The 13,936-nt window shown below is 41.2% G+C and overlaps 1 protein-coding gene across 2 annotated transcripts; it reads left to right on the top strand.

Annotated features, from left to right (window-relative positions):
* The first annotated feature begins 353 nt into the window (after positions 1-353).
* Positions 354-13,693, top strand: hnf1ba (HNF1 homeobox Ba). 2 transcript variants are annotated; one of them, XM_084126826.1, is made up of 9 exons: positions 354-869; positions 3,068-3,267; positions 4,079-4,349; positions 4,434-4,669; positions 8,023-8,183; positions 8,905-9,031; positions 9,109-9,288; positions 9,382-9,500; positions 12,043-13,693. In XM_084126826.1, exons 1-9 carry the CDS (start codon positions 502-504, stop codon positions 12,061-12,063), a joined length of 1,683 nt encoding a protein of 560 aa, XP_083982952.1. In that variant the 5' UTR covers positions 354-501; the 3' UTR covers positions 12,064-13,693. The 2 variants fall into 2 exon arrangements, with proteins under 2 accessions (XP_083982952.1, XP_083982953.1); XM_084126827.1 differs by lacking the exon at positions 354-869 and adding an exon at positions 1,966-2,070.
* Positions 13,694-13,936: the final 243 nt, after the last annotated feature.

The raw sequence follows: 13,936 nt of genomic DNA, 5'->3' as shown, positions 1-13,936 counted from the left end.
CATATTGAAATATCGTTAGTCTAAATCACTTGGCATTTGTTTTATCAGTGGGATCTCAGTTGTATGACCTATAAGTTTATACAGCAACATTTAGCCTAATAAATAGGTAGCCTACAGATTCTTATAAACATATTTAATAATTTATTATTATTATTATTATTATTATTATGTGCTTTAACAAGAGTCGACAAAGTCCAAAGTTCTTTGGAGTTGTGCTGATAACAGCCAGTCAGTGTAAACACGCTGTACCTGCGCGTTAGTCAGTGTGGCCCAGGACAGCTCATTTGCATAAAGGCCCTCAGCAGACGCCCACTCATTACCATATTTTATATCGCCTGTCCTCTGGAAGCATCATGGCAAGTTATATCATTCAGACCGACAGGGAAGTGGCCTAACTTTTCGGAGCAGGTGTCTTCGGAGGAACTCGTTGGAGGAGTGAAGAGGGGAAATTTCACATTCTGCATTTCCCTCTTTACACCTCCCTGCGTACTAAACATTTAGATGTTCGCAAAAATGGTTTCCAAGTTGACGTCTTTGCAGCAGGAGCTTTTGAGCGCCTTGTTGGACTCTGGAGTTACGAAAGATGTGCTCCTGCAAGCTTTGGAAGACCTGGACCCAAGCCCGAGCGCTTTTGGAGTTAAACTGGACAGTCTTCAGATGTCGCCCTCCGGTTCCAAACTCAGTGATACGGATTCAAAGCCGGTGTTTCACACGCTGACCAATGGACACAGTAAAGGGAAGTTATCAGGGGATGATGAGGGCTCGGAGGACGGGGATGATTTCGACACACCGCCGATACTGAAAGAACTGCAGTCTCAAAACACAGAGGAGGCAGCGGAGCAGAGGGCAGAAATAGATCGGATGTTGTCGTAAGTTTATCACTTGTATAATATAATCATTGGCTATTGCTACAAATCAAAGAGATAGAAGTGAGAAAGAGACAAGGAGCAGCTGAACTGACATTGTAATGTAATGCAGTTAAAGGCCGACTGTTAGTCTACTGTGAAATTACTGTCGTTTGACAAGCATACTTTTGTCGTTATATGAAAACACAGTTCATTTATTCGTTATAATACAAAAATTTTCACAGAAAAAGTCCACATTTAGGCTACTAAAAATGTGCTGACATAAAAAGTTATTCATAATGAAATCATCCCACTAAAATGGAAACGTTTAATTGTTGCCTTCTAAAATCACAGGGCGTTGATAAGGTCATGCACTTTTTATAGGCTACCACTTTGAATTTCTGATTGAAGTTCTGAAAACTGATAAAATGTAGTAGGCCTAGTTTATAAATCACTGCGATACGTTAAATCGACGGAAAATATGTGGTTATAATGTAATGACCAAACTTTTCTCAACCGCGTAAAATTGGCCTGAAATCATGGAAACGAAATTCAGTGCTTTTCCAGAACAGATTTAACTACTGACTGCAGTGTGTTTACAAATTTAAAAGCACGCGCCAGTGTTTCCTCTTTTCACATTCTGGTTACTAATTATCTACGTGAGTTATTTCTTTAGAGATATATCAACTAAAGAAGATCTATTTATTATTAACCACCTCTGCCCTCTCGAAAGAAAATAAATACGCGCGCTCTGTTGTCTGATTTCATCTCTCTTGACTTTGTCCGTAAATGTATTTTAGGCCATGTAAATACAATTACTGATGATAATTGTTGTATTATTATTATTGCCATTATAAGTCACTATAATTATTTTATTATTTAAAATACAATTGCAAAAAATAAAATAAAATCAAACGCCTATATGAATGTCTAATTGCATAGGCCTAGGCTATTTTTATAATTCAGCAAATGGTAATCAACATCGACGTCACGAAATAAAGCTGAAAATCAAAACTAAAGCACGTGGAGTTGAGTTATTAATTTTATCCTATAAATCATCAACTGAAAGACACACAGTGACGAATGATTAGCGTGAAAGGAGATCTAGTTATTCATTGTCGAAAGTTATAAAGCAAGCTCGCGGACGGACATATATGTTGTCAGTCTCCGAATCAAACCGTCTGGACAGATTTCAAGAGCAAAAGTTTAATCTGAAATTACTATGGTAAGACTTTTTTGCATGACGTTTTAATGCATCTGCATGTCTGCCGCTTTTCGCGTTTTCTCTCCTTTCTTATTTATTTAGGTCTATTTTTTATTTAACTTAGTAATAAACATTACACAGCTTTTAATTTAGTTTTTAAAAAAAAAAAATTTTTTAGGAATAGCCTATATATTTAATAATATATTAATATTATGTTGCATTAACAGCAAACTTACCAGCCTACGGACTCGAAAATAAGCTACATGATTCTGTCTATTCTCTGTGATTTTAGGCTATAGGCCTATAGCCTATAGGCCTATATCACGTAAAGTTCATGTAAAGCTCTTCAAATTCACCAGATAAATTGAAATGCTCTCTGAATGTGAACGGTAGGCTAATGTATTTCTTTTGAAATATGAATGGAGTTCTTTGGATTTATTAGCATCCAACAACTTTTCTGTTGATGAATAAAAATTAATGTTATTATCTTGAAGCTAATTCCATAATGCTATATTTATTAAGCCATGTCAAATTCGTTTAGTTTCTCTAATCCTATAACCAGCTTTTTTTGTTTGAGGTTCGTCTCACGCAAAATGTTCTCCTTCTCTCTAAAATACAGAGCATTTTAAAACCATGTTTAATTATACTTTAGGGCCTTCTAAGTATTATTGTTTTTGAAATGGCTTTACAGTGTTCTCGGTGAACAATATAGCTGTCGTGAAGTCCTTCAGTTGTCTCTAACTTGTCCTTTTGTAATTAAATCACAGTAGTTGGATTGCGTGCAATGAAGTCTTTAACCTTTGGTATTGTTTACAACCTATTGAATACACTGATTAACGATTGTTTATTAGCGCTGGGAACAATTGACCGCACTTACAAAACAAATAACATGTTAAACAGATTAATAAATTCACTATCATAAATATAAAATAATCGAAACCAAGTTAAAAGGTGACTTAAACTAATTATATAAAATGAGTTTGTTGTAGTTATTGTTTTATGTTTCCGGTCTCTTCAGGGAGGACCCGTGGCGCGCGGCCCGCATGATCAAAGGATACATGCAGCAGCACAATATCCCTCAGCGCGAGGTAGTGGATGTGACAGGACTCAATCAGTCGCACCTGTCACAGCACCTGAATAAAGGCACGCCTATGAAAACGCAGAAACGCGCTGCGCTCTACACCTGGTATGTCAGGAAACAGCGGGAGATCTTGCGACGTAAGTTAATATTTGTATTTCTTGCTGCATGTGACAGTTTACTAGAGTAGGCTACTACAGTGAGAATATAGGCCTAGTAATATTAAACTGCATGAAATTAAATAGTAGCCTAAAGCACCACTTTCCACCGGAATTTATGCATGAATTATGAGGATTATGCAATATCTATTCATTCTTTTTCATAAAAATCATTTTCATTCTTATTTTTTTTTTTCATATGTAATTTTTGAGAGATACAGATTCAGTAAGGGCAGAAACAGATTATTAGTGATACACTTAAAAATAAAGGTTCCAAATGGGTGTTTTAGCATTAATGCCATAGAAGAACCGTTTTCCAGTCAACAGTTCTAAAAAGAACCGTTCCCGCCCCCTTAGTGTGAAGAACATTCTAAAAATCTTAAGAACCATTTTCCAATATAAAGAACCTTTTGTGGAATCTAAAGGTTCTTCATGGAACCAAATATGCCAACAAAGAACCTTTATTTTTAAGAGTGTAGGCCTATTATTATAAATTTTTAATAAATTTTGTTTTGGAGACTGGCTACTTATTGCATCATCATTTTGAATTTATGTAGCGCAATGAGCAGTCATATAGAATTATGCAAAGGTCAAAGGTTATCCCACATGGTGATTCGGTGTAACATCACACCCTGAAAGCTTAAAAATGACTGCATCAAAGGGTTAAATATCCATTTCTTTCAAGAGATGTTACCTTATTTAACTAGGATTAAAAGCAAATGCTCATTTAAACTTTATGTCCTATATGAAAATTCTGAAAGTGACATCAAAATTCCTCTCTTTTACGTTTCAGAATTCAACCAGATCTCACATGGCTGTGGCAGCAACATGTCAGACAAAGGCAATCAGGATCAGGTGCTACTTTTTTTCTCAGACTTTAGTCAGTCTGCGCAGGCTATGGTGCAGCCAGGGGATGATGCTGCCATTGAACCTGCTTGCAAGAAGCTCAGACGCAACCGCTTCAAATGGGGGCCTGCATCCCAACAGATCCTTTACCAGGCTTACGAACGGCAGAAGAACCCCAGCAAAGAGGAGAGGGAGGCACTGGTAGAGGAGTGCAATCGGTACGGAAGAACTTGCTATGAATGTCAACTACTTCCTCACTTTCATCCCAGTTATGCTAATATGTTTCTCTTGACTACATTCAGGGCTGAGTGCCTCCAGAGAGGAGTATCGCCATCCAAAGCTCATGGGCTTGGCTCCAACCTGGTCACAGAGGTGCGAGTCTACAACTGGTTTGCCAACAGGAGGAAGGAAGAGGCTTTTAGACAAAAATTGGCCATGGATGCCTACAGTGGGCCAACGCACAGTCTGAACTCCCTCCTTTCACATAGTTCCCCACATCACCCACAAGCCAGCAGCTCCCCACCAGGAAAGATGCAAGGTATTGACACATTCATTGTAATCTCTTGTCTATTATTTGATATTGCTGTTAGCCTGTGAATGTGGCTTAGGGTTGGAAAATACATTTATTGATCATTGTCTCCTCTGCGGTATGGTGTGGCAACGAAGTTGAAGAAGAGATGAGGTAGTTGATGAGATCAGGGGGAAAGAAAGAGAGCAGGGCAGTGATCAATGAGTGTGACAGAGTGAGCTGAGCAAATGGCATTGTTATTCCCAGCTTTGAAACACATACCAAGAACAATCTGCATTGTACCTGCAATCTCAGCTCTACTGAAGTCAGCAGGCAAGAGTGAGGCACAAAGAGCAGCCACCCTTGGACAGGACACAGGGTCAACCCTGGGTCATGCGGCTCAACTCACTCTCGAGTCCTAGTTATACCTGTAGGGTCACTGCGGTTTACTGCAGGCCCACTCCTCTGTTATCTAATGAATTGTATTCCCAGAAGGATTTATTGACCTAGTTTGATATGGCAAGACTTCGGCAGTAAAAGCAATACACTCTTTGACTCAACCAGCTTATTACCTATTGTTGCTCTTTCATGTTTGAGCGCCAAAGAGCCAGAGTGCTATCGCAGTGGGTGTTTTGCTTGTTTCTACGCATGTGGCACAGCAATGAGTGGCTTGTCTGTTTGCGTGTGGTGTTCCCCTCTGCACACCTGACCAGTCAGTGACCTCAGGTTGTGTTAATTTGGATGAGAAGGGGGAGGAAAGGGATGGTATCGGTCTTCTCTTCCGTGCTTTTAGTCGAGGGTCTTACAAGGTGTCCCGCCAGATCCCTGCCAGCAGAATCAGCTGTTTTTTGGTGTCAGAAGCAGGCCTGACAAGAATGGCTCAGCAGGACCCCTCATCACGTTGCCAGGGCACAGCCTGTATTATGCATGCTTAATTGACAATTAAAATCCTCAGCTACTACATCTCCCAGGCCTTTGATAAGGGAGTCCCTTCTTCCCTGCTCTCTTTACCCTGTCTCAGCAGGGAACCCTTTTGTTTATGGTATATTAGAAGACTGTAGTGACTGTAACCGAGGTTCATTTATCTCTGCTGGGCCAGGGGGAGGGACAACTCGGATCCCCTCTCACCTTTATGGGCTGGGGTATAGAAGCAGTAGCTGGGCTCTGAGCAGAACAGCAGGAGCTGTCCGCTGGGCTTTGGCTCTTTTCGGGCCAGACAGGACTGATGAGCCCCTTCTGCTCGAGGTATGGAGGGTACTGGGTGATTCCCGGTCTCAGCCCCCCTCTCGAAAACTACGCAAACCCAGGTTTTGTTAAGAGGTCGTTACCAGGTCAGATCGGAGAGAGACTCTACTTTTTTTTATTGATTCAGGTTTGGCCTGTTGATAACAGACAGGCCATTTTGCCGCTGCTGGAAGGTCAACTGATATGTGTTTTTGGGGCCTGACTGTGATCTTCCCTATGTTTGTGTTGTGGTGCCGTTGGGAAAGCAAACCGCTTCCAGAATGCTCTTTGATAACATTTAGGTAGAAAATGTTGGAGCACTAAAACAGTATCTATTAATCTAAATCTTGAAATCTATTAGTAAAGAAACTTGTATTTGAGACCGTCACCTCATGACCAAGGAAACTAGAAAATGTACACTTTAAGTAATGATTTTTAATTTACCCTTGATAAATAATAGCAAAGGAGAAGCAGAGAACAGGAGAGTTCAACTATCCTTGCTTAGTCTATTGGGGGCCACAGAAAGGCTGAAAGGCCGAGTACGTCCTGCTAAGACCCAGGAGGCCTCTCATATGCGGCAATGCTATAATGAGCACTGCCTGGGGATGAAGAGCAATGCTTTGATATTACATGCATCCCAGGGAGAGCTGAACCCTTTAAAATCTGCTGCAGTCTAATGCTACCACTCCCCTTTAGGATTTCCCACCGCCTTCTGCCTCTAACCAAAGTTTGCGGTAGCAGTTTTTGTATTGGTCAAGCTATACTAAAAGGTGACTACAAAGTGAATTGTTAAAGTTGAAAACAAAGTTGATTCGTAAGTAGTGACAGAATAAAATCTTGTCCAGGGAGACTGATAAGCCAATATTTAGCTATTTTGAGAATATTGTATCAGCCAATAACCTTATGCACTGTCTAGATATAGCTACCAGCAATGGTTGCTGAAAGTGTCTATTGCTTTTCTGAATAGCGTAATTAAGACTTGGTTTATGATACCATTCCATGTAACTTTTATGTTGTGGTCTCAGAGGTTGTATTTCGGTTCCTGGTTCCCTCAGAAACCGAGCCCTCCTGCTGGTCAGCATGGCCCAGACAGCGCAGACCTGAATGATTGAGCGTGAGAGGAGATCCCTGCAGTCCGAGTGAATGCCTGACGGAGTCAGACAATAGCCTGTTCTCTCTCTGACACTTTTAGTGGGTGCGCGGTAGTAAAGTAAAGACTGTTTATGGTTGCTGGCCCATTGTGTGCTGAGCAGGTTGTAGGTCCAATGGAGTGCTTTATTGTCCTGCACTGGTGTTTACAAGACACTGTAGAGAGCTGGCAATGCTGTAAGTGTGCAGAGGGGGGCAAAGTTGTGTCTGCAGAGTTTCCCTGCACAATGAAACACAAAAAAGGATCAATCGATTTGTTCTAAGACCTTTCTGTCATATTTTTGCTGTTCTGCTAGTCTTTTTGTTTGGTGCGTCACTCTGGGAGCACTCCAGGAAAGAGGTTATCAAAAACAAAGCCTTATTTCATTCGGCTGTGTCGTCATCTTGCTTGGCTAGCCAAACCTGGTATTTGAATGTAGGAGTAAAGACTTTTGGACTGAAAAATGCGTATGACATTAGCATTAATTGAGTAATGTTTACCTTGTTCATATCTGTGGAGCTTGGGGTTGGCAAACACCCATTCGATTGGAGACAGGCTGAATTCCTGTGGCCCTGAATGTTCAAGAGTACCCACAAAAGATAAAAAAGGTCTAAAGAGAGAATTAAGCTTCAGTAGAGCATTATTATCTATCTCATAAAGCTTTATTTCACGTAGACCTCTCTGCAGAGTTTAACCTGGAAGTGTCTAGTAATCCTGAAGACCTTGAATAACAGGTTTGGGTGTTTAATTCGAGCTGGAGCCAACCTCTGCTAGAAAGTGGCCCTCCAGGAAAAGGATTGGATACTCCTGACGTAGATTATGAAGTTCTGAAGGTCAGTGCAGCATAGTTTTCAGAGTTGCAGACAACCCACATGTACACATTCAGATGACCTTGACCATTCAGGGACCAGGTGCGGAGGGCACCGTTTGTTTACTCTGCCCTAACTAATAGATACAAACTGGGCCAAATTTGCAAAGCATTTAGGAGACTAAATCTGATCATTTTCTCTCTTGCTTTCTTCCTTAATAGGTGTCCGGTACAGCCAACAAGGTCCTGGTGAAGTCAGTTCCTCCTCGACGATCAATCACCATAGCAGTAATGCCATGGTAACCAGCCAGTCAGTATTACAGCAGGTCTCTCCGGGTGCAATGGACCCCAGTCACAGTCTCCTGTCACCTGACGCCAAGATGGTGAGCACTTCTGAGCCCAGATAAGATAACGCATGCCTGCTCTTGACACAGAAACACAAAGTAGGACCTAATAGATACCTACCTTCACCCAGTAAGTGGGATTACAAATGCTGCATTGTACTTCCCAGTGCTAAACCTAGAGGCAGACGGCAGGCCTTGGCCCATAGTGCACTGCAGGGCCGATCTTAGCAAATGTTAGCCAGTGGAAGTGAGAAAGGGGCACGGCCGTGGCTGTGCCAACAAACCTGACAAAGAAACATTCTGTTTGTATTGATTAAATGCCCCGCAGAGGAGGAGAAGGGTGCAGTTGTACTTGTTCTCTGTCGGTTGAGTGACACCGGCGCTCAATGGAGTTGGTTATCTGAATACTAATGTTTGAGTTGGGCGAGATTTTCATGTAGCTTTTTGTTTCAGGACAGTTTTCTATGCATTAATTTTTCTAGCAAGGCTGCGGTGTTATGTTATAGGTCAAATTCATCATGGTTTAGGGTGGGTTTCTGTCAACGGCAGGGTAGGAGGAAGGGAGTATGACAGCAGCTTATCTGAGTAGTCAGACGGTTGTCTGAGCATGGCCAACTCTTAACTCGGCTTATTCAAATAAACCTCTGTGTCTCTGTCAGGGCTCCGACACCTTCTTAAGATAAGAGTACAGTTGAAACAGTTCTGACAGAAGCATTCATTCTAGGCAGTCCGTTGAACTATTGGTGCATTTTCTTCACAGATCTCTGTATCAGGTGGAGGTCTTCCTCCAGTCAGCACCCTGACCAACATCCATGCATCTCACCATGTGCACCAACAGACCCCCAACCTCATAATGCCCCTCTCTGGAGTCATGGCCATCGCACAAAGTGAGTGACCCACCTTGCTTTCCTTTTCAGATTCTTTATACATTCTCCACTTGACCCCTCATTGTTCTCGCATCCAGGTTTGAATACGTCGCAGGCACAGACGATACCTGTCATCAACAGCGTTTCAGGCAGTCTGGCGGCGCTGCAGCCGGTGCAGTTCTCGCAACAGCTAAACGTCCAACACCAGCAGCTCATGCAGCAGTCAACTGGCCACATGAGCCAACAGCCCTTCATGGCCTCCGTCTCACACTCACACAGTCAGTCCACGTCCCCTGTCCAGTATCTACTGATCTAGTCAAATTCTTTCAAATACCTGTTGATGTGAATTTCTGTTTGTGTTATCTTTACAGTGTACTCACACAAGCAGGAGCCACCCCACTATTCTCACTCGTCTCGGTTTCCCCCCACCATGGTGGTGACAGACGCCAACAGCCTCAGTACACTGAGTTCAATGTCCTCCAGCAAACAGGTCAGTCATCCACAACATTTACCAACTCAGATTTAAGTCTGTTAGGCTACGTTCAAACTGCAGGCAAATGTGGCCCAAATCCGCTCACAGTTTGCTCACATGTGACTCAGATCTGCCTTTCTCATGACAGTGTGAACAGTACAAACCACATGGAATCTGATCTTTTCAATTCTGATTTGTGCCACTTCCATATGTGGGACTAAATCCGATACAGGGCGGATGTTTAGCAATGCGCCCACAGTCTGACCAGTCATATCGGAATTCACGCAGAGCAACATTCGTCACAATTCTTCACTCATATACCCAACGTTTTCAAGAAAGTTGTGAAAGGTAGTCAGTGAAGGACAGTGATGTGTCAGAACTCATAAGTATTACAGTGACAGCTCTATATACAAGCAAAACATGAGGGCTCGTATTATAAATGTTTAAAAACTCTCTCTTCCGCGGCAGATCACAGAATAAGTAAATGCATAGTCACTTACTTTAATGTCCTCCGTGTTTACTTCCGTATGCCATTGTGTTGCTCTATCGTTTTTTTCACATGCGGGTCAGTTCAGGGCCATGATCTGTTCACACTGGAATCTAATATTGGCCACATTTAAAACAACAATGTGAACAGCTATACAAAAAAATCAGAATTGAGCACTAAGGCTCGCTGTGTGAATGTGGCCTTCGATCTGTTCTAACAGAGCTGATTGGTTTCTTTGTGGGTGGTCAAGTCTATCTGCATGTTTGTCATACTTCTGCAAGCTTCTTATGGGTAAATAAAGCCATATGGGATGGAATTGTTTCCTGGAATCACTTTTAGCTTCATTGAAGCTACAAAGATGCTGATGACAGGATCCACAAACCTTTTTAAGCCAGCTACTATTCAGATTGCAATTTGCGTGAATTTTTTCACTCATGCTATATTTATGACAATCAGTTGGGCAAAGTAATGGCAGCAAAGAGGAAAAAAAAACAGATATACCAAGAAAAAAAGTTTATCATTGAATTTTTTTTTTTTACATATCTATACAATATTACATTACATATATATTAGCACAGACCCTACCAAACATTCACCGATTTTTTAAATATTTAATCCACAATCCGTCTCCATATACTGGCAAGAGTATATTGATTGTACAGTAAAGTTTCATGTATGTTTGATGTAACTCAGAATATTGCTTTTAAGCACCATTTATCAACATTTAATCGCTAACATTTCTTAAAGTGATCAGCATAAGATTTCTGGATAGGACTGATGTTGAGTTTTTCAGTTAGATAAAGGCCAATGTGGTTTTAATCAGGCAAAGAATCTGCACACAAACCCAACCTGCTTCAGTGTCTTTGTTTAGCTGGGTTTGTTGCACATCTCGATCAGTGAAGCGAACCAACGTGGATACTCCTCAGAATTCCTATTTCCTTTTGAACAGCTTGACCAATCAGTCACCCGTGATCCAAGCCTGAGCACGACTTGATTGATGAAACCGCCTTTCGCTTTCTTTGTCACACTTTTTTCTCATTCTTCTTTCTTTTTTTCTTTCTTTCTTTCTTTCTTTCTTTCTTTTTTTCTTTTTTTCTTTCTTTCTTTCAGTAAAATTATTTTAGTTATATATACAATATATATATATATATATATATATATATATATATATATTAGTTTTGTTTTACAGTTTTTTTCTATCTTCCTTTCTTTTCTCGCTCTCAATGCAGTCATTCCTGAGTCCAGTTTAGCAGTGAGTTCAGGAAATGATCCTCACTGTTAATCAAAGCCCTCGTGCTCCTTCGGCTCCGCTGCCGTGGATGGGAGTGTATGAAGTAATTACGTCTTTTCCCCTGCGCTCTGTGACCGCTCTAGCCTGAAATGCGGTCTGCAGTCACCGCTTTTACATGCCCAATTTCCCACGCTGCCACATCATCACTGGCAGCACAAACCCTGGTGGCTTGAACTTCCTGCCAGCATTTGCTTCACTTATCAAGAGCTGGTCTCTAATTCTGAATAATATGCAAATGTCCTCCAATATTTCACTTGTGTGAGATTATTGGAAATGTCAGTTGAAAGCATTTAGATATCCCAGGTATGCGGTTCCTCAACCCCCCCAGTACTGAGAGAGCAATTTCAAGCTCTTATCAGCCTGCTGTATTTGGACTGGGTGGTGCAGTGGGCACTTTGGGGGACATTGCAAACCACGCTCTGTCTTTATAACCCAACTGTTTGCCGAGCTATCCCACTCAGCCCGACAACAAAACCTCACCTCCATTTGCAGACCTGCATCTAATGAGTGTAGTCTGAGCAGCTGGCCGGCACCTTTATCAGGTGCGTCTGTTTGTCGGCCAGCGGGTCACGGCAGGGTCACCTGCCTCTCCCTCTCCAAAGAAAGAGTAAAAACACCCAAACAATACGAAAATGTCGGTTACAATGGAAAAGAGCGCACAGGGATGAGGTATATATTTGGTCAGGTGTGGCTGATAAGGAAATTCCACTCTCGCAGGATTTGTTCACATTTCATACGGAATGCTTATGTGACCATTTCTCCTTTCTCTCTTTATTTTGCAGTGTCCGCTGCAGGCCTGGTGAGCGTGTACACCTGACTTCCTCGATGCCTAGCAACAGGAGCACATCGTCCTTACCTCCATTCCCCCTCATCGTGCCCGTATCTGTGGCAACCCATAATAAGTGCTCGCGGCGCGTTGGATGATGAGTTTGTCAATAAACCAGGGGCTGCAGTGGAGGGCAAGACCCACAAGCCCGAACACTGTTGGGTTGTTCAAGAAGTCTGGCTCGGACGATCAACAAGGGTACAAACTTTAGTGACAGTATTTTCCTTCTCAGTGATGGACGATCCATATTAATGAACATGGGTGATCCTGAAGAACAAACAAATAGGAAAAACATGGTCAGGCAAAGCTACAGATACAAAACTGCACCAGAAAGGAACGAAAAGACACCTGCTTTCCAGCCAGTTCCTGGAATAAGAGCACAGTATGTTTCTAGATCTGTGTGGAAACAATGACAATCAGCCAATGTTAGAAGCATCTGTAAGGTTTTATGTAACGTATAACTGTGATGCAAAAACGTCTTCCATGAGATCTGAATGCTTAGACAATGTTCTGTACAGTTGGATGTAAATACAAGCAATTATTATATCACTATTATTTCATTATTATGAAGGATGTAAATATTTGATAATCCATGTGGTGTGCTTTTATCTGTCTAAACATGTAAACTGTGATTTAGGATGTGACAATCTAAGGAACAGGTATGACGTATTGGAATATGCAATGTGACGGGGTGCGCAGTTTCCAAAGGTCTTTTTCGACAACAATCTTAAAAGTGAGATAAATGTTAAAGCACATTCAACAAAACCTGAACCTATCGACCTACCTTTAAGCCTGGTTTTTAAAATAGACACTACTGTCAATGTTGACTATTTGCATTGGTGTTGTCAGATAGATAAGACTCATCTTTCTGTGCCAGCGTTCAGATGGAGGAACTCAGTGTAACAGACTCCCATCCAAGGAATACCGGATTAATTTTCCGGTCGATCTGAGAGACAGATAACTCTATCCGCATAGCCGGTCACCATTTTTGTGATATCGAAGGGAACGGCCATGAATCATGACGACGTGCCTTTCTAATCTAAATATTGACCAAAAATCAAACTGTCATTGTCATGGTGGAGAGATATGTGAAAAAGAGCGCCCTGTTGAATTGGTCTCTTATTGGACAGTGTAATTGTTATCAGTAGGAATTTCATGAAAGTTGGGAAATTGAGCCCGTTCGCCATTTCAAACAGTATTATTTGCTCACACACAACTCTGAACTACCAGGAAGCATTGTGAAATCGTTTTTTTATTGTGGCTCTTTACCTTGTTTTTTTTTATGGCATGCAAGTCCATGAATTGAAAACTGAAATTGTAATTTTGGTAAACTGAAGAAACACGTCCCTTTTTAGTCCCATCTGAGAGTTTGAATACTTGTCAAAAGGTCACTTCAATGTTTTTTTTTAATGTTGTTGACTATGTTCCCACTGCCAGTTGACCTGAGGTTACAGGACTGGTTTATTCTCCTGTTTATGTTGGATTTATACAAAATGTGATTCTTTCCACATTGTATTATTTTTGTATAAAATGAAATCAATCTTTTAAAATCACTATTTATGCTTTACCAAAAAAGTTTCAAGTAAAGTTTTTTGCTCAAGATTGATAACAGTGGTTTGTCTCTGATTTGAAATGTGAAATTGGATAAAATTCTGTATTAGTCCAGTCATTTTATGAAAAAAGGTTGAACAAATTGCAACAGAAGCAAACTCAACTGATTTTGTATCCTTAATATGTACTGAGTAAGGAAAAAAAAAAGCCCAGAAGAATCCCATTAGGGGAAAGTTTCGAAAAAGACCCAAATATAGCCTATTCATACCCCTATTCATTCTTCTTACGTGAATAGGGTA

Source organism: Abramis brama, assembly GCF_963993115.1.
Source record: "Abramis brama genome assembly, chromosome: 10".
NCBI lineage: Eukaryota > Metazoa > Chordata > Actinopteri > Cypriniformes > Leuciscidae > Abramis > Abramis brama.
This window is presented reverse-complemented; position numbering and strand designations above follow the sequence as displayed.